At 49.3% G+C, this 27165-nt stretch overlaps 1 protein-coding gene across 1 annotated transcript in view; it reads right to left on the reverse strand.

Annotated features, from left to right (window-relative positions):
- Positions 1-981: 981 nt before the first annotated feature.
- Positions 982-27165, reverse strand: part of frem2b (FRAS1 related extracellular matrix 2b) — a 39187-nt gene continuing 13003 nt past the window's right edge. The window contains exons 3-24 of the mRNA XM_061281078.1: positions 21537-21683; positions 18117-18347; positions 16098-16223; positions 14827-15078; positions 9649-9798; positions 8559-8768; positions 8288-8485; positions 7686-7850; positions 7436-7618; positions 7232-7362; positions 6722-6877; positions 5578-5881; positions 5069-5200; positions 4675-5006; positions 3845-4037; positions 3661-3765; positions 3361-3488; positions 3152-3286; positions 2956-3082; positions 2707-2894; positions 2458-2604; positions 982-2319 (exon numbers count right to left, since the gene is read on the reverse strand). Of these exons, the coding sequence (XP_061137062.1) occupies positions 1882-2319; positions 2458-2604; positions 2707-2894; positions 2956-3082; positions 3152-3286; positions 3361-3488; positions 3661-3765; positions 3845-4037; positions 4675-5006; positions 5069-5200; positions 5578-5881; positions 6722-6877; positions 7232-7362; positions 7436-7618; positions 7686-7850; positions 8288-8485; positions 8559-8768; positions 9649-9798; positions 14827-15078; positions 16098-16223; positions 18117-18347; positions 21537-21683 (4178 nt within the window). The 3' untranslated portion in view covers positions 982-1881. The remainder of the gene's footprint in view (positions 2320-2457; positions 2605-2706; positions 2895-2955; positions 3083-3151; positions 3287-3360; positions 3489-3660; positions 3766-3844; positions 4038-4674; positions 5007-5068; positions 5201-5577; positions 5882-6721; positions 6878-7231; positions 7363-7435; positions 7619-7685; positions 7851-8287; positions 8486-8558; positions 8769-9648; positions 9799-14826; positions 15079-16097; positions 16224-18116; positions 18348-21536; positions 21684-27165) is intronic.

Genomic DNA, 27165 nt, shown 5'->3' on the forward strand with positions numbered 1-27165 from the left:
ACTCTATTAGGTACACCGCCATTTTCAAGTGTACCTAATAACAGGCCACTTCATTAGGGAAAAATCATGGTCAAAGCTTAAATGAAAGTGAAAAGTGCCACACCCGCCCTCACCCCCACTTTCTGATTGGCTGGTTGATCTGTGACGTCACTCGGACACTCTATTAGGTACACCGCCATTTTCAGGTGTACCTAATAACAGGCCACTTCATTAGGGAAAAATCATGGTCAAAGGTTAAATGAAAGTGAAAAGTGCCACACCCGCCCTCACCCCCACTTTCTGATTGGCTGCTTGATCTGTGACGTCACTTGGACACTCTATTAGGTACACCGCCATTTTCAAGTGTACCTAATAACAGGCCACTTCATTAGGGAAAAATCATGGTCAAAGCTAAAATGAAAGCGAAAAGTGCCACACCCGCCCTCACCCCCACTTTCTGATTGGCTGGTTGATCTGTGACGTCACTGGGACACTCCATTAGGCACACCGCCATTTTCAAGTGTACCTAATAACAGGCCACTTCATTAGGGAAAAATCATGGTCAAAGCTTAAATGAAAGTGAAAAGTGCCACACCCGCCCTCACCCCCACTTTCTGATTGGCTGGTTGATCTGTGACGTCACTTGGACACTCCATTAGGTACACCGCCATTTTCAGGTGTACCTAATAACAGGCCACTTCATTAGGGAAAAATCATGGTCAAAGCTTAAATGAAAGTGAAAAATGCCACACCCGCCCTCACCCCCACTTTCTGATTGGCTGGTTGATTTGTGACGTCATTGGGACACTACATTAGGTACACCGCCATTTTCAGGTGTACCGAATAACAGGCTACTTCATTAGGGAATAATCATTGTCAAAGCTTAACTGAAAGTGCCACACCCCCACCTCCTTATTGGCTAAGTTATGAACTTTGCTCTTTAAACGATAGTTTCACAACAGGGCAAGTTTCTCAAATTAATTAATTGAGCATTCAAAAAAATTTTTGAAAAATGATTTATTTGCAGATCAGCGCTGTGCTTGTGTAACAAACGCTAACAGCACAGAGTTTGCATTTTTGTCAAGTTTTTTTTTCCAACAACCATTCCCAAAGAACATCCAAATGGCATATTCATAAGTACTACAGCGATTTATATACATGGTGGACATACGTGTGCATAAAAGCGCTCACTGCAAGCGTTAGAGGACATAAAGCACAATAGCACACGTGGGTTGAGAAGATTAACAAGCAGGTTGTACAGTGAAAAATAAAATAGAATAAAAAAAAAAACACATCAAAATGTAAAATCTCACAAATTGCATAGATGTCCTTTTCCCTCCAAATAAAAAGTTTCCCTCCAAATAAAAATGTCATACAATGACTAAATGTTTACTCGCACACAGCAGAATGAGGTCAAACGTTAAAGACACATTTTTGATGTCATTTATTTAAGCGACGACGGAGGAAACAAACAAGACGAGGACGAGCGCGTTGAAAGACATGTTTCAAGTAGATTTCGGAACACAAGCAAAAATGTCTTTTTTTTCCCATCAAATGTGAGGCACTTGCAAAATGGCGCAGGAGTACTAAAGAAACAGAGACAAGAAAAAAAAAAAAAGACATTTTGAAATTGAAGTTGTCTTTGTTTCCCTGCTATTGTGGGCAGCGGATGCATTTTCTACAAATATGACAAGAAAATCAGATCAGAAAATTCCGACTTACTATTCAAAATAGTGTAAAATGTGTCTTTTGGTCATCTATTTCTGAAAGAGGATTCAAATGATCTAATGACAATTTGATTTCTTTGTCACATAGTGTGTTTTTCTCCTTTCTCAGCAAAAGTAGCCGCTTTTTTTTTTTTTCTTGTCAGTGTGAGCCAAGTACTCGGGACGGGGCGCCGGTTCAGACCTCGGAGCTGTCGCCCGGCGCTTCCCGGCCGCTTGGTGACGGGGCGGCCGCGCCCTTGGCGTCTCGCTTGAGTCGCACCAGCGCCACCAGCAGCACCAGCAGCAGGACGGCCAGCAGCATCCCGACCGCCACGCCCACTATTAGCACCGGCTCATCGGTGGCGGCGGCGCCGTCCTCCGCCTCTGCGAGCCCACGCGGAACCACCCCGTCGGGGACCGGGACGTTCCCGGCCAGATCGGCGCCCTTCAGCGCGATGTGGAGGATGTTGGTGCCGCGGTTATTGTCGGCACCGATTTCCTCGACGTGGGCGGAGCGCCGGTGCCGGCTCAGAGTGTGGTACTCCAGGCTGCGTTTGCCGATGCCCCGCTTGGCGTTGTCCCGGGAGCGCACCGTGTAGATGGCGTGGATGAACCACTCTCGACCGGCGGACACCTGCAGAGGAGGAGTTCTCATTCAGACAAGCGGGAGTGCCCTCCTTTAAAAGCTCTCGTCCAAATAAAATGACAGCTGTACCCACGTCATTCTACCATTTTTGTCTCAAATGTTTGTTTCTGCAGAAATTCGGGTGACCTGGAAGAGGGCGGATGAATCCAGGCTGAATCCATCTGATCCCGGCTGTCTGACCAGAGGGAGAGCGGCCGGGTCGTCGACAGCCAAGCGGGCGCTGAAGCCCACGTTTCCAAAAGTCCTGGCTTGGGTCTCTGGCTGGGCTTTGTCCTGGTGATTGAGTGAGGCAAGATTAAAATGATTCTCCAAAAAGAGGCACCCGGTGACAGAAACGTGCCGTGCCGTCTTGTGTTTTGTTCTCAATTCACTTACGATAATTTTGAATCTGTAGAGCAGCGAGGGTGCGTCGGCCAGGCAGCCAAACTCAAAGCCGTCGGGGTTGTATTTGGGCACGTAGCCGTCGGCGCCAGTGCACAGAAATACTTTCTCAATGTTGCAGATGAAGGAGTCGCCCAGGTTCTGGACCGGGTCAACCATGACGCGGCCGTAGATGGTGTCGCCTGCGCAGACAAAAGTCAATGGAGATGCCGGCGAGCGACTCGACGGGAGGGGGGAGGGCACCTTGCGAGAAAGCCGTGTCGCTGGTCTGGCCGAAGCTCGCGGTGCCGTCGGAGAGCCACAGGGTCTTTTTGGAGAGCAGCAGCATCTCTGTGTTCAGACTGAACTCGGCAGCCACGGGATCGCTCACCTGCCGCCGCGCAAAACAAACAACGAGTAAATACTTACGCGCCGCCATTCACGGAACCCCAATATTTACCTGCTGAAATCGGATGTCCAGCTCAAAGCCCACGGGCTCCCTGGGGTTGCACACGGGCGGGACGGTGAACTCCAGGCCGGGCGGCGACGTGCACGGCAGCAGCTTCACCGTGTACGTGCCCGAGTAGTCGCGTACCTGAACGGTCACAACTTGAGACGGCGCCGGAAAGCACAAACAAACGCAAAGCCGCCCGGGCGGCGCTCGCTCACGGCAAAGTCCGAGATGAAGGTCCACTGCTGGATGGGCTGGTTGTAGGTGGGCTCGCTGCGCACCAGGCTGAGGTTGAACGTCAGGCCAGGGTGGTCCGCGCTTATGACTATGGAGGTCAGGCCGGAAGCTGACCGCGAGGCACAATACTCATTTCTCAAGCATTTTGCACACGGTGCCAAAAACTTTTTTTTTTCAATATTACAAAAAATGACCCAAAAAACCCCCCCAAAAGTCTATGTGTAATGATTGACTGGCCAGGAGAAAACAAATAGTGGTCCCCAGAGTGTATTTGGACTTACCAGGATGCCTGGCGACAAACAGGCCCCGAAAGCGAGCTTCGGTGCGGAAGTTGACCACCAGGCGTCCCAGTTCGTTAATACGCATGCTGCTTGGGTAGAGCGCGCCTGCAAAAACAAACAAAAATAAATAAATCAACATTCAACATAATTGAAGCAGCGGCCGACCGGCCGGCCAAGCGCTTACCTTGGAGTTCGGCCTCCGGGGGGCTGCCGATGCCGTCCCTCCACAAGATGGCGGTGTCGTACACAAAAGTCAGCCTCAGCTCCGACTGCAGGTCAAAGTGCTGCCAACCGCCCGCCCCCACCGGCGAGTGGAAGACGTAGGACACGTGGAGCGGCACCCGCAGTGTCACGTAGGACTGGACCAGGTTCAGAACCTGCCAGAAAAAAATAGCACACGTTTCGCACAATGACCACGGCAAATGAAATGTTACATCACTGCCAACCTCCATTTTCCAGACTCATTTACAATGGGCAAAAATACAGAGAGATCGTATGAAATTGTTTGAAAGTACAGATTGAGCTGCAGTCTTGGCTTGGAAACGTGTGGAAAAGCTCAAAATGCACAAATTTGGCCCGACTTGTTCCAACACGAAACGAGGTATCTGCACCTCTCTGACCTGCCGCGCTTGTGCCTGCCTGCCTGCGAGGCGAGCGTGCTCAGGCGAGCCTTGAGGCGCCCGTCGTGCATCACACGCTCATATTCATCCTGCCGACATGACCTGCTGGGCCTTAATGGATTCCTGCGGCCCCGCTGAGCGTTGACATGACACTCGGGGCGGGCCGTCCCTCCATTAGCTCGTCTGGCCTCTCGGGGCAGCGCTTGCAAATCAAAGGAAGGCTGATTCTGCCTGCCTCGGGGTTTTGTCCGCGACGCACTCACAAAACGTGTCGGGTTCCCACAGGTGGGGACTCGGGTCACAAGTCAGACGAGTAGCTTCTCATGTCGATGTTTGCAATCAATATTTTGCTTTTAGGGCCAGAGCGGAAGCAAATCTCCACGGCGGCGCTCACCTGGCCGTCGGTGCCGATGGTTCCGCCGCAGTCCTCCAGCAGCTCGGACATGTCGTAGTAACTGACAAACTCCCACAGGCAGGCCTCCAGGTTGAGGTTGCGGTAGAAGCGCAGCGTGCCGGCGCCCCTCAGCGCGGCGCTGTACTGGTACGGCGCCGTCTCGCCCAGCACCTCCGGGTTCTTGGTGGCGTCGGTGAGGAAGCCGTGGCGCGTCTTGACTTCCGAGTAGTCCAGCAGGTTGGAGCAGCGGTGGTTGCCCACGCGGGTGCCGTCCGGGCTGAGGGTCAGCTCAAAGTTGGACAGGGCGCGGGTGGACACCACGGGTAGCATACCTGCACAAATGGCACAATTGGCTCTTCCATGATGAAGATGTGAAGACTTTTGGCGGCCTTACCGTCGATGTGAGGCATGGTGACGGTCAGTTTGATGAGATTGGGATGCTCGGGGTCCTCGGCTCCGGTGTAGCGCAGTTTGGCTGAGAAGGGCTCGGCCCCCACCGTGCCCGCCACGCGAGGCTGGCACATGCCTGCCGCCCGCCCGGCCGTAAACAAACATAAACGTTTAGTCGGCTGGCGAGGAACAAAAAGAGAGAAGAAAGAACATTCCGCCGCGGAGAAATGATTTGCAGCTGCCAGAGCGGCGACAGCAGGTGCTCGTCGTGCATTTGCATAACAAACGATAGCGCTCGCTGAGTTAAGTCCAAAAATAAAGACCTACGAAAAAACCCACAACAAGGTAAACCGAGTCACAAATGCAATTTTTAGGATAGAAACCCTAACCCTAGTTTGACCCCTAATTTGAAACCCTAACCCTAGTTATGGCTTCAAACATAAACGTGGTATGCTAACAATCTGCGTTATCAATCTGCATTGATTGAAAACAATTGATTGGCCAAAGTCTCACCCTCGTCCGTGCTGACGCTCACCACGGGGCTGCTGAGCTCCAGCCCCTCGTCGCCGTCCGAGTTGACGGCCCTGGCGGCGCACTGCACCCTGGAGCCCGCTTGGAAGTAGACCGAGTCCAGCGTGATGAGCTTGGACGAGGTGAAGAAGGTGTCAAAGTCCAGCTCGCGCATGGGGCCCGTCACGCCGTCCGGGCCCTTGGGGGCGCTGACGAGCCAGCGGTAGCGTGTCAGAGTGTTGTTGATGTTCTCGCTCACGCAGATGGAGCCCGTCTTGTCGTAGTCTGGGTATTTCACGTTGCACGCCTGTGGCGGGAGGAGAATTAAAACCGGCACCGGCACGTGTGGACATGGCAGCCATGCCGTGGCCATCTTCAGCCCAACTAACACATTTGCATGTGCAGCTGCCTCTTCTTTGGAGTCCACCACAGGGCCAGATTGTCAACTCATCGTCAAGTTTGCTGCAAGCGGCTACTTGAAAATTCCCGTTTGCATTCGGACTATTTGTTCTGCTGAGTCTGCATTTGTGTTCCACCCGAGCCTCCCCAACGGGCAGCGATTGGCCGCAAACTAATTCATATATCTGCACCATCATCTTCTCACATTGATTCAAAATCAGATGTTCGCGAATGATCACTGAGGCTCATTGAGTTTCTGTTGCTTGGATGAATGGCACAGACATTCCGTTTTGATGACGAAATTGATACTGTGCTAGCTAGCCATAATGTTGTACTCAATTTTCTTTCAAAAAGCCCCCAAAAATATTTCAATAGAAAGCTGATGAGAAATATATTAAAAATAAAAAAATCAAATCGGCAAATATGCAAATTTGTTGACAGCAGACTACAAATATGCGGTAGTCGCAATAATTGTAAGTCAGCAGGCCTTTTCATTTCTTGTGAATTCGGGTTTGTTGATTTTTTTTGGGATGAGAAGTTGATTTTTGTGAGAAAAAAAAAAAAAAAGCTTCTTGCACTTGATGTGGGTTTGCAGTTGAGCAGGTTTGCACCGTCCCTGGCTGCTCATTTGTATGCAAGAGAGCACTAGGTGTTTTTTTTTTTATTGCAACACTGCCGTCCCCCTCCGGCCTCTACGTCGGCCGGCCACCATCCCTGCATAAAATGATGATGATGGGCGGAGACGTACGGTGACGCAAACGACGGGGTAGCCGGCCACGGGGAGCGAGTCGGGGGGCTTGCCGACGTGGTCGTAATGAAGCAGCGAAAGCACCCTGGGCACCGAGGGGAAGGTCACGTCTGCCATGCTGTTGCTCTCCTCGATGTAGATGATGGCTTTGGTCAGCTGGCAAAGGGGCGGAGAATACAAGGTGAATTGTACATTCCCTGCAATCTTTCTCTTCTCTTCTCTTCTCTTCTGCATACAAAGTGTGTCTTCATGTTGGCTTTGCCGTTGGTTCACTTGTGCACATGTATGTATTATTCATGCGCACAAACACGCCGCTCGCTGCTCTCATTCTGCTCACTCTCATTGGCCCATGCCTGGGAATAGGGGTTCACCAATTTTGCTCTTGAATAATATAGCATGAGTTGAAGATTTTTTTTTTTGTGACTTTTATTGGGATGTTTTGCAAATTGGAAGCTTCCGCTGACTGTTAACAAAAGATGCAATTATTTCTTCAAATTCCAATTTGCCTACCTGCGTCTCTGCCACCATGTTCTCATCTGGCTTGAGGTGCACGGTGAAGGCTTCCCTCATCTCTCTGACCCCGTCGTATAAAACCTCCAGCTCCACAAAGTGCGCGGCGTCACCTTCTCCGAATACGAGCTCTGCAGAGGGAAGCAGCGTCGTGGGTCGTCCTCCCGGCCATGCCCGGCCCGGCCCGGCCCTCCCGTGGCTCACCCTCAGAGATGGGATGGTAGTCCTCCCCCGAGGTGGCGGATCCATCTTTGGTGTGGACTCGGACAACAGACACCTTGGACGAGTCCCCCACCCGCACCACGGGGATTCTCACCACCGACACCTGGCCTCGTTCTTTGGGTTCGTTCACGCTGAATTTGGTCTCGCCGAATTTGATGACGGACTCTGAGGAGGGAAAAGGCCGCGTAGCACCACGACTCCACAACCAGCTGACGAACGCGACGGAACGTACTGTCGGCGTCATCTTTGATCCTGATGAGCGTTTCGTTCTGCCGGCCGACGGACGCGCCGAAGGGAGAATCGCTTTTCGGACTTCCGAGCACCAGACGCAGCTCCTCGTCTTCCTCGTGCTCCGTGTCATCCACCAAGTCCAGGACGCAAGGTTTCTCCACCTCCCCTGAGCAAACACACGGCCAGCCACTTTAGCATGACGCTTTGGAAAACCGTTTTTTTTTTTTTAAACCTGCACAAATCGATGAGATCTGTAAGCGAGATTTCACGTGTAGCCGTTTGCAGTAGGTGACCGTGAACCAAATTGCCAAGTTGACCTTCTCAACTTCTTTTTTCTCTTTTTCAAATGAACCGAGGCTGATCCAAAGCAATAAAAAGCAAACATCGATTCAAGGTCATTTTAAAACAAAACACAAACACACGGGAAAAGTTGAAAGGGGTACTGAAAGCAAAGGGAAAGTTTGTACTCGAATTAAAATGCAGTGAAGAGTCACAATATCGTTAACTCAGTCACTGCCAGCTCAGTACAAAGGGACGTCAATTCTCGTCAATGGCGGTGAAGGAGTTCATGGAGTCATTAGAAACATGAGTATGGTAATCTACCTGGCAGGAAGGTGATGATGGAGGCGTCCGTGTTGGGCCTCTCGTGGAAGTCCATCACGACCTGCGCCGTGCCTTGCCTGCTGTAGCATCGCACGGTGGACTTGTGGCCGATGTCGCCGCTACGGTACACGCTCGCCGCGATCCGCCCCGACCTCTCCTCGCCCACGTAGAGGCTGTTGCGGAACTGCACTTTGGGCACTGGACCGGAAGCAAAAATTCAATCATGAAATGATGGCCGAGGCGCGATCCAAATGTAAAGATCCTGTCTCACGGTCCGACACGGAGTCGTTGATGAGGACCACGGCCTTGGCGGGTGCCCCGAGGAGGCCGTTCATGGGCATCTGCAGCAGAAGCTCAAACCTCTCGGGGCCCTCCAGCACCGGCTGGCCCAGGTCGTCCAGGATGGTCACGCGGAACGTCTGCGTGCTGACGCCCGGCGCAAAGTCCAGATTCCGGCTGATCCCCACGTAATCCGCTCCGGCTGTCGGCCGCCGTCAAAAAGGACAGATGGACAGTAGACGGCAATGAGATTTTTTTTTTTTTGGGGCTTTTTTTTTATCCTGCAGGGATGTCCCAACTTTGCTTTGGTGATGATCTGAAAAACTCACCTATTTGCTGGATTAGCGACGCAATATTTCTTCAGCATTACGTATCTACTTTGCTGCCACAGCAACAATTTGTAGGAAGTTGCAAACGACGGCGTCGGAAAAGTGCAATGATGGCAAACGAGAACGAACGTCTCGCAGTTAGAATTCATTCGTGAATGTCAAACGGAGGGCAAGATGAAAGGATGCAGACCACATCATTATTTGTCATCTAACTTCAAAGTCAAAGCGGCGTGCACGCTTTGAACAGCCCCTCCCTCTCTTCAAATCAAGCCCCGTCCACAAAAACAAGATGCTTGGTTGAGTTAGGACGATTTCGCACCGCTTAAGACGAAAGAAAATCATTTCTTTCCCCCTAAAGAAACGATTTAAGTGGTTCTAGAATATTATTGTCTGTTATGGAACCACTAAGAATGAGAGCGCCACCTCCTGCTGTGGCAGACCGCCTGCAAATTCGCTCGCTCGCTCGGTTCAGATGAGGCCGGCGTCCGCCCACGGGCTTTCCTCACGTCCAAGTGAGCGTTTGCATACGATGAGACACTTAGTTACTCGTGAGCTTAAGAGGCAGTCGAGGGAGTCTGAGCGAGAGAAGGCGGCGGCGGCGACGACGAGGGACAAACGAGAGCCTGACGGATGAGATAATGGAGGCTGAAAGAAAAGCTCGAGGAGAAAAAGTAGAAAGCCACAATTCGAAAAACGCCGTCCTCAATCAAACCGCTGACCCTGAAAGGGGGAAGGGGGGCGGAGGACACGTACCTTCGGCCGAGACGGGCTCCGTCTTTCGGGAGCGCACGGTGACGCTGGCGGCTTTGGAAAGGTCGCTGCCCGTCCTCCACACCTGCACCTCCACCGAGCCGTCGCTCTCGTCCACGTGGTAGTCGGTGTGGCCGAAGTAGAAGACGGGGGCTGCGCAGAAAGAAAAAGAAAGCACATTTGAAGAAAGGCTGCAATCTTCCCTTATTGCAGGGGAAATGGAGGAAATGTTTCTACTGAGTGCACACTGTAATTGGAGCACTTTAAACATGACTGGCCGCTTTCCAAGGCATCCAAAAGCGCCTGACATTAGCGGGATGAACAATTTCATCATCTCAAAGGACGTAATTCGAGTTCATCAAAGTTCTGATTTACTTTCAAGGAAGTGGCTCGCTGCGACCTCCCGGCGTGCTTTGGGCCTTTCCTCCCCTTGCGGCCCTTGGGGAGATTGATTGGCGGTGGCCAAAGCCAGCCGGGCTCCACGTGAGCCCTCCCAGAGAATTGCGACTCAATTCACTTTGCAAACAAATATGTAAAGCGATTGCCAATGCTAGCAAAAATGTGTACTGCGCCATCTTTCGGCACCCTACTGTTGCCGTAGCAACCTGATGATTAATGAATGGGGAATGGTTACTTTTGGACACACAAAAGGCAAGAAGAAAAAAAAAATCGATCATAGAAGATGCTGAACGTCAAACAAGCGGTCCAAATGATGTGCCGAACCGGCTCGTACCACTCGGTCGTTAAGAGCGGTTCTGGTTACCAAATGCATCGCGGTGATGACAAATGGCTCGGCAATAAAGCCCATGAAATGAATGGCCACGGCCATGGGCACACTTGTTGTTTCCATGACAATGGCACTGAGCACCTTGGAGAGGCTACTTCACCGGTGGCGACGTGTGTGCGGCGGGCGGGCGGGCGGGCGGGCGAGCCAGCGAGTGAGTGGGCTCGAGTGAAGAGGCAGGGGAGGGGAGGGAGGCCATAAGGCTGTGCTACGGGAGGAGAGCCTTGAATGAAATATGACAGCGGCGCTGTGAAGATTAGGTTATCTGAGGGAAGCGATGCACGAGAGGAAATAAAGAGATAATCATTTTAGCAAACATGGGCCGTAACTGTCAGCGGGAAGCGCTCACAGATAAGATGGTGCGCTTTTCTTCGGGCTTCTGAAATGAAAGGCTTTGCACAGGGGTGGAAGAAAATCTTATGTTATACTTACTCTTTCTCATATTTATGGGGATTTTCAAACAAATACCACCTCGTAGGTGGGGGGGTGGGGGCGGGGGTTTTGCAAAACTGGCCACCCACGCCCCCACGAAAAGTCAACTTCACGTCTGTTTTCTAAAACTCCCGAGAAGTAACGCTGACATTTAAGGTAAATCCTTGGCATTTCCACTTGCAAGTCGGACCATCTGGCCGTGATCCCAAAAGTGGAGCAAAAAAAAAAAGTTGCACTAACGTCTGTCCCTGCTAGCTTGGCAGGACAATGAGCAAGAGTTGTGACAGGTGCCAGATTGCAGAGAAAGCAAACAAAGATGGTTTGGGCTGCCTGCATGCACTCGCCAACACCGTCCGGGAGTAATCAGATCATGCAGCACACCGAGGATGGCTGGCTGGCGGGCGGCCGCAGGGAGATACACACGCACACGCACACACACGGCGCTTATCGGCGGCGAGCAGCTTCAAAGAGCCGCCACTCATTAAGTGAAAGGTAAACCTGCAAAGCATCTCCAGTTAGCTCCACGTGAGCGCGGATTATCCGTATTTAGACTCGAGCAATTATACGCAAAAAGTCTTCATTAGTTCCGAAAACAACTTGATGAAAGCTCCTTGTTCTTATTCTTATTGTTGCTCTGGCGCTTGCGGATGAGCCAGGAGCCTCGGATCACAAACAGAACATTGCTCACTTGCGAGAAAGCCCGCTGGAGTCATCTCGGGCCGTCAACCACATGCTGCTTCACCAAATCGAAAGACGAGCCACTGCTCTCGTCCATAGATTTTCTGCTTGTTTACTTTGACGACGCTGCCTTTTGACTCGACTGCTTATTTCAATAGGTCAAGAGCAATTTTGTCTTGAATGAGTTTTTGCTTGAGCCTCTCTTAAAAACGAACAAAATAAATAAACCTAAGTATGATTGTTATTTTTGTCGAAAATGGGTCAGTACCTTTAAGTGCTTTGGACATCTGTTTACAAAATGAAGGGAGAGAATAATAACAGTGTGCATAGCCAGAACACACACACACACACACGTCATAATCATACCTTGGGAAACGGGAGCCGACTTTACTGGCGAGCGGACGATAAACTCCGCAAGCATCGTCTTGTTCTACGAGCAGCCGAACAGACATCCGGATGCAGAGGCCGTATCAAACGGCAATTAGCTGAGCAAGAAAGGGCAAGCCTGCACAGAAAGGACTTTGATGGCCCATCTGCAGGCGGGAAGGCCGACCTTCTTGTCCGGCTGGCCGGCTGGCTGAGCCGAGTGAGCGGCCGCTAAAGCTCGCTGCCAACGCGGCGGCTGCTTCACAGGCAGGCCGGCGGTACGGAACCACAAAGATGCGGTAGAAGGTCAACTGAGGCAAAGGCAGTGGACACGATGAAAAACCACCCAGGAGACAACTTCTTGAAATGATGACAACATCGAGTGCATGTCGGGATCAAGTTTCCCTCGGAGGGCCATTCTGACTGTCATTGTCGTCTACATACAAATCTGTATTTTGAAAGAGTGAAGACAATTTGTCATTTTAGTAATGACGCAAAATTTGTCTTGGCGGACCTCATCAAATGATGTGCGGGCCGGATCCGGCCCCCGGGCCTTGAGTTTGACACCTACGTAGGAGTTAGGGTGAAGGAGTTTTGCGGTCGTACTAGCCAGAAATTGTGTGACCCTCACATGGCTTGGTATAGTCATCTTTTCTGGTGCCCTTGGAGATGGCTGCCTCTTTGTGTTTCTTTTTTAAAATGCAGATTTTTGCCTTTGACTTTGTTTGCCTCAACACTCGGCAAATGTCCTTGCGCCTCGTCGGATCGAACGCTCGGATTACCCCGAGCGAGTGAGCCGTAATGATCCGAGGGGCTCCTTTAATGCCCGTCCCGGCCAAATCCGCCGTAAAGTCGGAGGCCTTAAGATATGCAAATTGGTGGGTGGGAGCAATTTTTGAAAAACAACCAGGCGTAGTCAGAGAGCAAACACGGCCGTTTTGTTTTGTTGCGGAGGCGACGTTGCAAATCAGCCGCCGCCGCCGCGGCGACAATTATATTCCGAGCGGCAGACTCGAGGCGTCGCCGGGTCCCTTTGTTCATTTGGCAGACAACGACTGTGCCATCTTTCACGCCGGCGGAAACTTCCCTGGAAGCCACATATCACGGTTCCCGGGCCGCGCCGCCGGTGCCAAACAAATCAGATTTTAATTACACCCCGGCGGTGGGTGAAGGTGTGCTAGTTAGCGGGAATAAACCAAGCCTTGGCAAAGCAAAGTCGCCGCTGCAAAAAAGTTAGCAAGGCAGTCGGATTCGAAACCCTCGCAAATATTTGCTCAGTGGAGCCGCCTCTCTGTTGGAACAAAGCACATTCCATATATTCACACGCTTAGCAATAGCTGCTGTATTTTTTAAGCTGTGCCACTTAAACAGCAGAGGAAAAAAACAAAAAAAACAAACACAGAATACATTCAAAGTGGGAAATTACGCAAGACTGTCAGTCTTTAGTGAGCGAGCAGGTCGGAAAATGTGAAAATAAACAAATGGATAAATAATGCATAAATAAATCAAATAAATAAAAGCCAAAGACGGTCAGATGCTGGCTAAAGGTATGCGGGCCATCCATGCTATGACTCCAATCCTACTCCGCCGATGATAAAAAGTCCCAAACTAACAGCGAGGCCCGAAGCCAGGACAGTTTTTTAATTCCATTAAGTGACTGTGCAGTTTTTAAATGCCAATAAAAAAACTGAAGCAGACAAACAAAACAATAAATAACGACAAGAAACATGAACGATGCGTCAAGTGGGATGCGACAAAATGGGAGGCGTGCCGCACATCCCATCAATAGATTTTGTGGCGTTGTCCCCAGACGCCGCCTTGCCCCCGTCCGTCTTTGCCGCCGCTCGCTCGGCTTACACCGGACGCTGCATTCATTCCCATCACGTAGCCTCCCTCTCTCCCTCCCTCCCTCCCTCCCTCCCTCCCTCCCTCCCTCCCTCCTCGCTACTAAGTAGGTCAAACAAATGGAGTGTAAGCTGGACTTCCATGGGAACCGACACAGGTAGCAAAGCCAGCAAAGCCACACCAGGACGAGCCAATTAGCGACCAGCGCCACTTTCCTGTTCACGAGGCAGCTCAAACTTTGCTTTTGCCCCTTTTTTTGCATGATTGCAATCAGGAGCCGTGGAACGGCAATCAACGGCAACAAAGGCTCACATTGAAGTGGCAGCTCGACTTTGCTGAGTCTTTTTCTCATTGTGATTACTTGTGTCCCCGAGGGCCAAAACTGCCAGCGACCCAAACACTGCTTCCACTTAAAACAAGTTGTTTAAAGCTACTGCAGTCTAAAATAAACATCTAAAATATTAACGATATTTTTTGGCAGGCTTTGATAGAACCTTTCTTTTTCTGCTTACGTACAAACGTGTTGTTTGTTGCCTTGCTTTGCTATTTTAGATTTATTGAAGCAAATATACTATATCAATATTAAACAATATAGATATAATTTTATATATTTACCCGCAGTAGCTGTAGGTAGCGAAAATAAAGGAATAAAAGCACTAAAATGACACCTTGTCAATCAACGATTGAGTGGCCAAAGTTAATTTGAGAAAAAAGAGCCACTAATGATGACTTTTCCCACCAAGACTATTTGCGACATCAAAAAGCCGTGCGAGTGTGTGGATCCGGCTTTGCTGCACCCGCATGGCCACATTTCTCTTGACATCAACAGCAGCACACTTCTAAAGCAAAGAGCAGAAAAATAACTCTGTCAATGTTTTTCTGCATGCTTCAATTGGGAAAAAGAAATGGTGCATTCCTTCCGCTGAATAAATAGCAACATTGAAAGTTCAATGGTCCCCGTCAGTACTGTAGCATTGAAAAAAATCCTTTTGAGGAATAAAGTGAAAAAAGGGCAAGGATGGGTGAACTGGAGGATGCTGAACTGCGTTTTTTCTTTTTTTCTTTTTAGGTCTTACCGTCGTCCATGTCGGGCAGGATGGTGATTCTGGTGCTGGGGAAGCGGGCGCCCAGGCGGCCCCCCATGGGCACGCCGAGGCTGACGTTGAAGCTTTCGTCGGGCTCGTAGAGCGAGTCGTCGATGATCACCACGCGGCACGGCTTCTCCACCTCGCCCTTGTCGAAGCGCAGCACGCTGCGGTGGTCGTCCGGACGCGAGATGTAGTCGGAGTAGGACAGCACGCTGGTGGGCACCGTGCCCGTGGCCGACGCTACGGAAACACCCACATTAGATGGATTCCATTTTCTTCGCTGTGTGTAAACAACATATAGTTCACTGAAATGCTAATCATGGATTTTATTTTCATTTCTGAAGTTTTAAGGCGTTGGTGTCAAACATCAGGCCCGGGGGCCACATACGGCCCACTACATCATTTTATGCGGCCCGCGAAGAAAAATTGTGCATCGACTTTGTGTCATTACTAAAATCACAAATTGTCTTCACTTTGAAAAAAATGGAGATGTCGCTTGCAATTTTTATTATCACTCGTCTTTTTAAAATATTTGAACACTTTTTACTAGTCTTTGATTTCAAAACTAGTTAGGTATCAGTTAGTTTTGTAGCCTATACTGTATATATAGAAGATGTCCCTCCGAGGGAAACTATGACTACGACCCAAATGAGTTTGACACCCCTGCTTTAATATCATTGGGTGGAGGGGGTTAAACAACTTTGTTCTTCTTTTGCTTGTTTGGTTTTATATTCTGTTGTGATGTCCGCCTCTGCGGCTCTGTTGTCATTTAATGATCCTCAAGTGGCCCATAACATTGTCACCGGGCCAGCCGGCCCGCCCGCCTTTGGTGGTTTTACGCCCTCAAACTTCTGGAAGACATGATAGTCTTGGAAGTGAGAGTGCCAGTACGTTAGACAATATAAAGTCCATTGTTTCAGAACAATGTGAAAATGATGAGCTTTGTATTTGGATGGCTAGCTCCTTCTAATCATCATTTGGATCTCTAAAAAGCCACTTGAGGGATTTTTGCACCGTAGGGAAGAAAAAAGAAAATCACCCAATGTAACACAAAATATCTGCTGAATAAAACATTTTCTTTGACTTGAAACAAGTCCATATTTACAGTTTACGCTAGACTGGGGGAAAAAAAGACAGAGAATATTAAATGATTTATAAAAACGGAGGTTTTCTTTGTCGAATTAGTCGAGGAAGTCATATGCATGCGGAAAGAAAAAGTCATTCGAGTGAAACCTCATCCGGCGCTCAATTTTGTTTACCTTGCTGAGTGAAGCAGACCACCATGAGCTCCTGGGCCACGTCGCCGCTACGCCTCACCGGCACCATCAGCTCGCCGACGTCCTCCTCGATGTTGTACGCGGCTGCCGGAATGAACACGGATGACTCTGAAGGGGAACGAGGGGCGGAAAATGAAGTGTTAGGAAATTCAACCCGTCCCTTGATATATTCCGTTTGAGCGGGATGAAGTGAAGGAGAAGTGCAATGAACGATTTCAATCATTTAAATGCAAAACGTGGAGTTTACACATCAATGGATGCTCTGTCATAGGAACATTTTACGCCGTCATGCACGCCCGGCATGAAAGGAAAAAGAACATTTCATGATTCAATTTCATTCGCGCTAGAAACTTACACTCGATTTTTACTGTGATCACATTTATACGTGTATGTGTGTACGTGTGTGTATGTATATATATATGTATATATATATATATATATATATATATATATATATTACGTGTGTCAATCACATGCTTAAATGTGTTTATCTTTGTTTCTCCTGCAGACGGTTGATTCCAAACACTGTAAAACAAAACAAAGCTGATGTTTTCATTAAGCACGCCAATCACAATTGCCGACTTCTCTCGACTGCGGCGCGGCTTTTCTTTTATGCGACACAAAATCTCCGGGGCGCAGCAAACGAAAGAGGAGAAAGCCTTTTCTTTTTCTTCCTTCCTTGAGCTGCCAAAACACGTCAAAAAAGGCAAAAGGTGACAACGAATCCGTGTTGGCGTGTCGTGGGGTGATTGTCCACCAGAGATGTTTCGCAGAGCAAACTAGCAAGTGAACATGCTCATTTGCATAAGTTGTTGACAGCCAATCCAGCCGGCAACGTCCCAGGAGACTTGCTTATCCATATTTATACGCCGGCTGCACTTTTCCGCACCTCAGCACTCGTGTATATGAGGCGGCGGCAGCGGCGGCGGCGGCGGCGCAACTCTTTACAGAAGCAATGTTCACTTGTTATTGTTGCGCATCTCTTTCGTATCTTTTCCACGACTGTGGCTTTTACCTCCTATTCTTCCCGGTGGTTTGAAGCGGTCGTCACAAAAAAAATAAATTGAAGTTTGGCTGTCAGCTTGTTTGACTAACCGTTAGCTTGTCTGCTAACTGTAATGCAGCGGGAAAGACGTGTACCGTAATTTTCGGACTATAAGTCGTGTTTTTTTTCATAGTTTGGGTGGGGGGGCGACTTATACTCAGGAGCGACTTATATACATATATATGTTTTTTTTTCTCCGGTGCGACTTATAGTCCAAAAATTACGGTACTTGTCATTTTTCACATCAACCAGAACTCAAAAGCACTCACTTGAGCGGCTGACAGAGGCTAGTTTGTGATGCCGCGGACCAAGGCCGCAAAAATAAAGGTTCCGGAGTTTCGCGCTAAATAAATTGCCATTGAAGTCTTGGAAAGCGCACCTTGTGACTCAACTACCAGTTGCTCCTCTATTTGCAGCTGTCGCCCATTCTATACACTACTCTGTTACTTTTTCTGAGATTCCGAGAGACCTCAGCTAGCTGGAGGATTTTTTTTTTTGGGTTAATCCCAGTTTTGGGGAAGCTTAAATTAAAATCCTTGGACAAAGTCAGGACGCTCCTTGAGTCGTCGCCCACTTTGAAGACTACGCTACTTAGTCTCGATCCCATCCTTTGCATAAAATCCTTTTGTTATTCCTTTGGCTTGAGTTATTTTGCCGCAGAAAGCCTCCTCTCTCTCGTGGATCATTTTCACTCGCTTCCAAGTACGTCGTTTGTTCATGGCCACGTCGCATTCAACGGTCGCTGGAGATGCCGTGATTGAAAGTGGCGAGCTCATGCTATCTGCTCTCGATGCATTTGACCTGAAGCGCTAAGTGGTTGAAAATGGCTTTCCACTTCAGGATGAATATCTCGGATTGAAAAGCCGCCACTTTATTAGGTACACCCGCACACTCTGCTTCCTGGCACTAACGCCGTGGTGTTTACAAGAGGGAAAAAAAAAAAAACAGCGACTGACCATCAGCAGGGTCCACAATCTCCACGCTGGCGGCTTCCGGGGATTCGAGGACGGCCATCACAGGTTCGGAGAGAACGATCTGGAAGGTCTCGGACACCTCGTACTCGCTATCTGGCAGGATGCGCACCTTCCAGGTGGCGGCGGTCTGACCCGGGTTGAACTGCACCTGCTTCTGAGATTTGCCGCGGAAATCTTTGTCCTTGAGCGCCGTTCCGTCCTTGGTGCCGATGCCTTTGCGGAGGACGCAAACAAAAAGTTATCATGACAAGACTCATGACTTCATTGGCAACGATATCTCTCACACGTATCAAAACGCCAGCTCAACTCGCCATAAACAAACTCATCAATAAAACCGGGTGAAGCCCGGGCGCCTCCATCGGTGCTGATTTCTGGTCGGTCCCAAGTTACGTGTCTCGACTGGTTATGGCCGAGCTGAAGCCAATTATCTATCTGCTCAGCCCGTCTTTGACCTTCAGCGTTCGACTGTAAAGCCGAGGCCTGTAAAATGTCAACTCCATTGTCTCCTGGAACTGACCACACGACATGCGGCGGGCTTTGGCAGCAAACAAGGCAACCCGCCGCAGGGCCATTATGCCGTCCGACACCGACGCACAAAAACAACTACCAAAGTAGAGCTTGAACTTCACTGGTCTCCAGATATTTTCATGCAGGCGTGGCTGTTCCTATACTTTTGTCGTTGAGCCTTTGTAAACTGACAGCATGGAAACATTCAAAGGGAATCTGAGCATTTGGAGTCATGTCATGGCTAGGTATGTCTTTTTTCCCCATTGGTGGTACCAGTGACCCAATTTCCAGGAAGCGAACCATATTTCAAAACAAACTTTTCAAAATGTTGAGGAATCAAACCTCTGGTTTCAAGTATGCAAAACTTGACTCTGGTTATATGTCTGGACCCAAAGTCCAAAATCGGTAGCGTTGTCCATATGGTCAACGTTGACGCTAATTGGCTCATTCCCCCGAAAGGCTTGGTTAAAAATACCAGGCCAAATTCGGGAAGATGACTCCACTAAATTTGCTGGCTTTTGGATCATGTTTAAAGGTTCAAGGCAATTTCATCTACCTAAGAACCATTTTACTCGTAGGGAACGCCGGTGCTAGTTCCTTCCTCAGTAAATTGTCAGCGGAAGGAAAAGGTTAAATAATTCCTCTTGTAGAAGAAAGATGCTCAGGCTGCATACATGAAATGCATACCTTCGACTATTTGGGCGACTATAACTGATTTATTCACCTGCTCTTTGAAATGTAAGCGAGGACTTTGATATGTAAGTAGAGACGGGAGGGAAAGAAGCTCCAGCACAGCCAAACTGAGATAAGATGGTCCATTTTAGCATCCCCCTCGGCGGTGTAAGGGGGGGCGGGCGTTCAGTCTGCTAACTTGGCAAGGAGAATGAATTTCTCCCGAAACCTTAGCATGCAACTTGCATGGTCGCGGTGACTCAGAAACTCCAACGAAAATGTCTATCAAAACTCACGTCGCTTCATTTTAGCCATGCAGGCTAATTAGCCGTGTTGGCCGTTTACACTAAATGATGAGGGTAATTATTGCCGGCGGCAGCGTGTTTATTTGCACAAGCGGTGAAATGGAGTTCAAACAAAAAAATATTTGATCGTTTCCTCACGTCGGCGAATGTTTGACCTTTTGTTTTGAAAAAGACGTGTTATTTTCTTTATGGCCAAACACACTCTGGGGTAATGTAAGGCTGCGCTCCATTTTGTGAGCAATGTACAACATAAAAGGTTGTATGGCTGTTGAGGGGCTTGTAAGGACAAAATTGTTGGACTTATCCCATTTCAGCGTTGCTGATCTTTCCATCACCGGACGGCGGTTTTATTGTTCTCGCTTGTTCTCGTCCACTCTTCATCGATCTGACGGGAGCCGCGGACCACAAAGGGCTCGTACGCGAGGTGGACCAAAAAGTATTAAGACACAGTCCATCAACGAGATGTGGAAATGAAAAAAAGCTTAGCCCTTGGCTGCTACTTTTGCAACCAATGCTTTTCCGTGCCGTGTGTTCACGTTTGAAAGAAAACGAGTGGACCTGATCACTGAGGAATCCCAATTGTGTCTGACTCTTACTTTGGATGGCTGGCGAACAAAGTCACTCGTGTCGCGTACTCTACATTATACACAGACAAAAATATCAGGACACACGGCTATATTTATAACACCAATCAATTGAGATTCAAAGACGCCTAGGTTGTTTCGTCCAAGCTCCGATTGGGAGAAATGTCTCCGTAGTTGAGTCATTTGAGTGCATGTGGCAGGCTCCCTGTTATTAGTTGAAAGAGGAATTTCTTTCATTTACAACGCAAGCATGAATAAAACAGCCAGCTCTGCTATGCATAATCAAAACAAGTTAAATTTCCGCCCACGTTCTTTAAATACACATTCTTGCTTGGCTTCAATTTGCGAGACTAGCACACGGGGATCATCACACGATATTTTCCGTGTTAACATTCCTTTTCATTTTTGCCGTAATTAGAAAGGAGCCTTTTCAATTTCACACCCCCGTCCGTATTCACACCTTACTGTCAGCTCAATCTCCCGACACCTTTTTTTAATGATCCGCGCAGCCACACTTGCGTTTGATTTCAAACGGCAACTGAGGCGCGCGTGCGCCAAGTTGAACAAAGGTTCGAAATTTCCATATCGCCTCCTGCGTTGATGCATTAGCGGGAGCTCTCGACGGACGGAGGCTGCTAACGATGCCACGGGATCTGACCTTCCGCATCACGTCGTGTTAATGATCCCTTCGCTTTTTAGACGCTTAATGGTGACACCAAAAAAGAAAACAAAAACAGCGGCGCCCCCTCCGCCTTTAATCGCGTTCATAAAAGCGACTTCGATTGTCTCGTTTGGTGGCGGTGGTTAAATTGCTCGCTGCGTCGTTCGAAGCGCTGACACCAATCGCAGGTGACCTCTGCGCACCGAGCGCTGTCGTGCATCCGAACGGTAAATGGGAGAGGGGTTAAAGGTCACTGTTGGAATAATTCGATGATCGGCCTGACCAATTTACGAGTTGGAGTCCCGTAGTTCAATGAAGCTAGCTCCAAAGCATTCCTTTCACTCCCTTCCTTTCTTATCTCACTAACTATGAGGAGAGCTCCCTCGCACCTGTTCAAAGGAACTTCTTTCTCTTTGAATCAATCCTGTAGCTTTTATCGATGGATTGTTGTTGATCCAGACTGTTTGTGTTACAGAAAAGACTCTTTGTTTTAGTGTGTGAAATAATGTCTGATGGCCTGAAAGTATGGTTTTTTGTTTTGCGGGCTCATAAAAAGACAAAGGCAAAGCACCCCAACAGGTTCTAATATGAACTGTGGCTACAATTGATTTGTTCGTCCACGTCAGCGACACGCAACTCAAGCGACAAGCGAACCGTTCGACTTTGGACTCACTAACAAAGGAGGTCTCGCCCAGGTAGCCTCGACGCTTGAGGACCACCTCCAGGAACTTGAGCTCCTCGTCCACCACATAGTGCTTCCTCTCCAATGAGATCCAAGCCCAGTTGAGGCGGAAGTGCTGGTTCCTCAGTTTGTTGCCACCTGCAAAAGACGAAGGAAGTCCTCAAAGAAAGAAAAGACTGTTTGATGCGCTTATGCTCAGCACGGCAAAAGCAGTCACACTCACTCACATTTAACCCACTGGAGAATTTAGCCTTCATTAAACCTAAGTTTCTGGGAGGTCGGAGGAAGCTTCCCACGATCAAGCTCTTTTGAAAACTTTCAGAGTCTGCGGGAAGTACCAAGGGCCGGGGATCGGTAGGATCCGACTGCTTGGCTTCTAATTAAAAGAAAAAAAGGTGCGGCTTTGCCATCCAGACTGCTTCCATTCATCCTGGCCTTTCCAAGCCGCTTTCAAAATGGCACCCAGTCGTCCTACTGTTCTCCGACGCTAATGGCGCTAATGCTACACTAACGCTAATTCATCGGGCAAATAAAGACGGCGCAGAGTTTTAATTAGACCAAAAGGCTAGCGAGGGCGTGACAAATTTTCCCTTTCAACAATTTACGACCATCTCTTCTGTGAGCCCGAGACGATCGATGAGCCGCTAATACAAGTCTGGCTTCACCTTTCCGCCGATGGCATCATTCTTTCTAAAGAAGGGGAAGAATGGCCTTGGTTGACATCATCGCAGTTAGCAAATCATCACGTCAAAGACGCTGAATGGGACTCCAACTTGAGGGATCGAAGAGTAATCATATTGGAAAGAGCTTTCTATTTTCTTGATGGCTTTTTTTCCATGTCCGCTCAGCCATCAAATGACCGAGCGCTATTACCAACAGTCCGGTTCATCGGGTCCTCAGGTGTCTGTCACGAGCAGGGCCTTTCTGTCTTTCTCCCCAGCCACCATCATCAAAATGCATCTAAATTCATGCCTATGGCTGTTGTTTTTTTTCCTTCCCCCCCAACCCAACTGCTCCACTCCCCCTGTAATGCGCTTCGACACGGACAAACAAGGCCTCCGGCTTGATGCGTTGCTATTACGGTGCAGGATGAGTTCAGTAGTTTGGCATTAACAAAGGCAAACTTTGCAGCGGCTTCAACTCACTGGCGGCTGGCTTCCTGTGCGTTCTGTGACCCGGGTGCCACAGGACCCCCGCCTCCGTGGATTAACGTTAGCGGGCGACGCGGGCCGTCCGTTTGATCGCCGAGTCGTGAAGGAAACCGACCGAGGTCGTGGAAAAAGGTCCCAATTCACTCACGGAGAAGGAAGTCGAGAAAGACTTTTGACGAGCCTTTTTAAGGCCACGTTGATCAAATGGAAGAGCTCACGTTAGCTCAAATGTGAGCTCGCTAAGCTAATAAAGGAGATGAATGGCAACGTAGGAAAACATCTCGTCGCTCTTTTGGGGCTTCTCGGAGCAAATCATTTATGCTGACTCGGTAGATGAGCAAACATTAACTTTGAGTTTAGATTGTAAGTTCGGTAAGTGGGGAGGACACCATCGTCCTCCGGATTTCTCTCCAAAGAAGATAAACAGTCTTGAAGCGGCCACCCCGACCGTCTCGCTGAGACGCTGGTTAATCTTTCACCGGCGCTTTGTCAGCCATATTTGCATTTCAAGCGTAAGCTGAGGCAAAACCCGCATGACCTCACCTGACGTTAATGCAAATCTCACAGCGGGTACCTTCATTTCTACCAGACGCTATTGGACAAAATTCACACGCTCATAACTTTGATTCACGGGCTTCTTCGAAATGGCACACTCAGCAAAAAAGAAAAGAAAATAAGAGGCACTTTTGCGGAAGTCTTGCTGTTTCTTTGAAGCAATGACAACATGCGGTGGATGGCAAAAGTCTACACACCCCTGCTCTTAAAAAGAAAAAGCGTGGAGGGATGATTGCATTCGGTTTGATACTATTTTTTAACCACTGGGGAGCAAACCTTCACCTTAATCTGCCTTGTTGCTAAAAGCCCAGAGCACAAAAGTGCCGAGCGTGAACTCCGTGCACTAACACAGTGGGCGGATGATGAGCGACAGAATCCTTTAGAGAGCGGGCCAAGGAATGCGGGGCCCCGGGGCCGTGCCAGCTCGGTGCCCCCCGCTCGGTCCCTCCCCTTTAGTAGACGGTCCTTATTTGGTCGCGGTCGAGCATGCCCGGCGGACCCGTCGTCCGTGCCGGCCAGGCGGGCTAATGAGGCCGGATAAATTGGGACGCGGCCGAACTGACACAATACATCTAAAAATACCTTCACAAGGCGTTTGCACGCTTAAAAAGTTTCCGTGACAGGCGTAAGAGTGTAAACATCCCGGCGACCAAGGGGAATGTTGTCGTTGACGTGGGGGGTCGGCTCGGGCCCCTCCGAACAAATGGGTCGTGATTGCGGGCTGACAAAAGATGTCGCCACGCCTCCGTGCCAAAGCCGCAGCGCGGCGAGTGCCAAGTCACGTGACTCTCATCGCAATCCCCATGTCAGCCTGTTCTCACACAAATTTGCTAGCAGACGTAAGAAAAGCAGCGTGGATGCTAAACGGCCAAGCCTCGTTTAATGTGGGCGGAGCGTGAAGTCAAAGTTTAATCATCATTGCGAGGCTCAGTTATGAAAAAAGGCAGCGGGAGGGCGCCGGCAGGCCGGCCGGCCAGCTTTAATGAGGATTGCTGGGCTTTATGACTTCGCAAAAATACCGCAGCAGCACAAGTGAATGCACAAAGCTCACACAGGTGCCGTACTTTTGCTTCACATATGGCGGTCAGGAGATTTTCTTTTCAACCTTTATCATAACATGAAGTCATAATAGTAGGACTAAATTCCAATCCAAAAGAGCGGCCGCTAATCCCAGCCTAGGCTATATTTTGCCGGAATGTTTAGATTCAATAAAGCGCCAGACGGGGCGCGCGTGCCTTTCGGCGCTCCAATTAAGGTGGAGCGGGATAGGATAATCCTGTAGAAGGGAAAAAAAAAGCAAATGAGCTATATGGTCTAATCAGCCTAAGCCTTGTATCAGCGCTAATGAGAGGCGAGTGGAAAAAGATTTAGAGCCGCAATCATTTCACACAGCCCGAAGACCCTTCTCTGGCGTGCCCCAAAGGCAGGGAGCGCCCCGTACCGATCAGCTCGTTCCGAGGCCGCCCTGAGAGGAAGGCCAAAGGCGCCTCGGAACAAAAGGCCGGGGTCGGGTCAGGGAGGCGCGCCCACCGCCGGGCTTGGGGTGAGTCGGGCTTTGCGCTCAGCGGGGAGATTAACATGTGAGGAGCCTCAACGGAGGTGCTTGGCCTCTGCGTACATGAGAAGAATGAGCAGATAAATCACAAGCACAATACGGGGATCTCTTTTGGTGCCCAGTCTGGCGTGAGGCGCGCTCAGTTTGCAGAGGATAAAGAATATATGCCTGCGAGAATACAACATTTGAGCTGCTGTTGGCCACGGCTCACACCCAGACACTCACGTGAGCATTTGAGCCCAAGCGCCGCCTCTTCAACTTTTTTTGTGCATTCAAATATGATGACAATGTTGTTAAAATACATGTTTGAGTACATTTAAATGCATATGGAAGAGGTATGATTATTATTATTTTTTAATGTTGTCTGCTGCTTTCACCTGGAGCATATGCACAGCAATGAATGTTTTCCCAAAACAGCTCTATTATGCTCAAGTTTTTATTTATATTTTCATTTTGCAATTAAAGCTGGCAAGCACTAAGCTGCACAAGATTCTCGCAATGCCTGCTCTTTTTTCTTTTTTTTTCTTCCCTCCAGGATCCCAAAGTTGAAGCCCTTGACTGAGCACAGCGGTCTGGAGGAAATTCCCAAGGCTCTTATTTCAAACGGCTCTCCTTTATGTGTGTCCCGGGAGACTTTAAAGGCAAAAGAAATACTGTACGGGGAAAGGTCGACCCGACCTGGCACTTGGCTTGTTGCCTCCGAACGGCCTAATTTGTCTTCTCGTGGAACTGGCACGACATAAAACTCGGGAAAGTTCTCAGGCTGTTTTTCAGGTGGTTGAGGAAACCCGAGAAGAGCCGCGACAGACACGAGAACAGCGCAAAGGTGTTCTCCGAGCTCGTGAGGATTTCACGCTTGATCCCACGCGTGCCGCCTGCGAGCGATAGTCGTGAGGAATACTTCACGGCGACCCATGTTTCCGGCAGGAGCGCAAGATGTTCCTCTCCAAGTCGGAGAGGCCTACGACGAGCGCATCGTTAGAGAGCGTTGGCTTCAGATATGAGCGGACTCATTTCAAACGATTATCCTGCTTTTTCGGTTCGCGTCGTGTCGGTGGCGGCTAATCCCCGTTTAGCAAGCGCAAAGATCAAATTGTCAGTGTGGATTTCAGAAGGCGCCTTTGAATCATTTGTATTCGCCCCGCATCCAGACTGCAGAAACTCCAGTTTGGCGGGATAATAAGCGAGAAATCGTGTCCTAATCCCCCGTGTCGCCGTGAAAGTGAGCACATTGATCACTTAGCTGATTTGTGAAATGTTCAATGCTGCGACTGTTGAACGGATACGTATCGTTCGTGGGCTGGGCGGCCTCTACTTTTCGATTTTTTTCTTCCTCATTAGGAAGTCAATCTTCAGTCGTCCTCATTGTCAAAATCACAAAGGAAATCACTTCCAGACTCAGCTAATAAGCTTGGGGGAGCCCGGCGCCCTGCCCCACCCAAAATGTGATTTCCTGTGAATGGACTTCCACGCTGACGGAATCCAAAAGCAAAGACAAGGAGCGACAAGAGAAAACAAAGCGGCACAAGGAGCGAGACGGCGGCGGGGGGGCCCGCTTTTTCCGTGACCCCCCGAATGGGCCGTATTTGCTCTCTTGTCGGAGCAAATAATGGCCGACTGTTTGCCCATGTGAAGCCTTTGAATATAAAAGTGCGGCGCGGGCCTCGCCAGCGCCATACTAATCACGCCGGGTTTGAAATGTCGAATTGCGAATGGAGGCGGGCGAAGAGGTGGAAGGAGCGACGAGTCCTGCGTGAAAAGGTAAAGCGCTCTTCCACGACTCTTTGTTTGTGCACGCTGAAAGGAGGGAGGCCTTGGATTGGAACACAAAGCTGCTTGCTCAAGATAAGACGGCCGCCTCGCCTCGCAAATGAGAAGGGAGGAGCATCTCCAAAAGATGATTTGGAACAAAGTCCAGGTTGGGAAAAGCTTCAGCCCGAGGCCAACATTCATGTTCGAAAATGTAAAGGCAGAATGATTGCCAAAGTCAGTGCTTTCTTTTTTTTTTTTTTCGGGTGGCCAGCCTTCAGACGCTGGCTGTTTGCTAACTTCCAAGGGAAGCGTGATCAACAGCGTGCAACGTTCAAGTCAAGGGTTTCCAAAAAAGCCGCTCTTTCTCCTTCCGTGTCATACAATACAAGCCGAAAGATCTCACGCTGGGGGACGGCGGAAGCCCCTAGGAACAAAGAATGAGATCAGTTTCGCATTGAAAAAAGTGCCGGATGGGATTTTTAGCCCGAACAAAAGCTCGGCGTGGAACGTGAGGGGCGTGCAGACGTTTTTGCCTTATCTGGGAAATTGGATCTCTCCCCCTCTTTCAAGGTGCAAATTAAATACGTGCCCCTCCCCACTCGGGGCG

The sequence above is a fragment of the Syngnathus typhle genome, linkage group LG6 (assembly GCF_033458585.1).
Source record: "Syngnathus typhle isolate RoL2023-S1 ecotype Sweden linkage group LG6, RoL_Styp_1.0, whole genome shotgun sequence".
NCBI classification, from domain to species: domain Eukaryota; kingdom Metazoa; phylum Chordata; class Actinopteri; order Syngnathiformes; family Syngnathidae; genus Syngnathus; species Syngnathus typhle.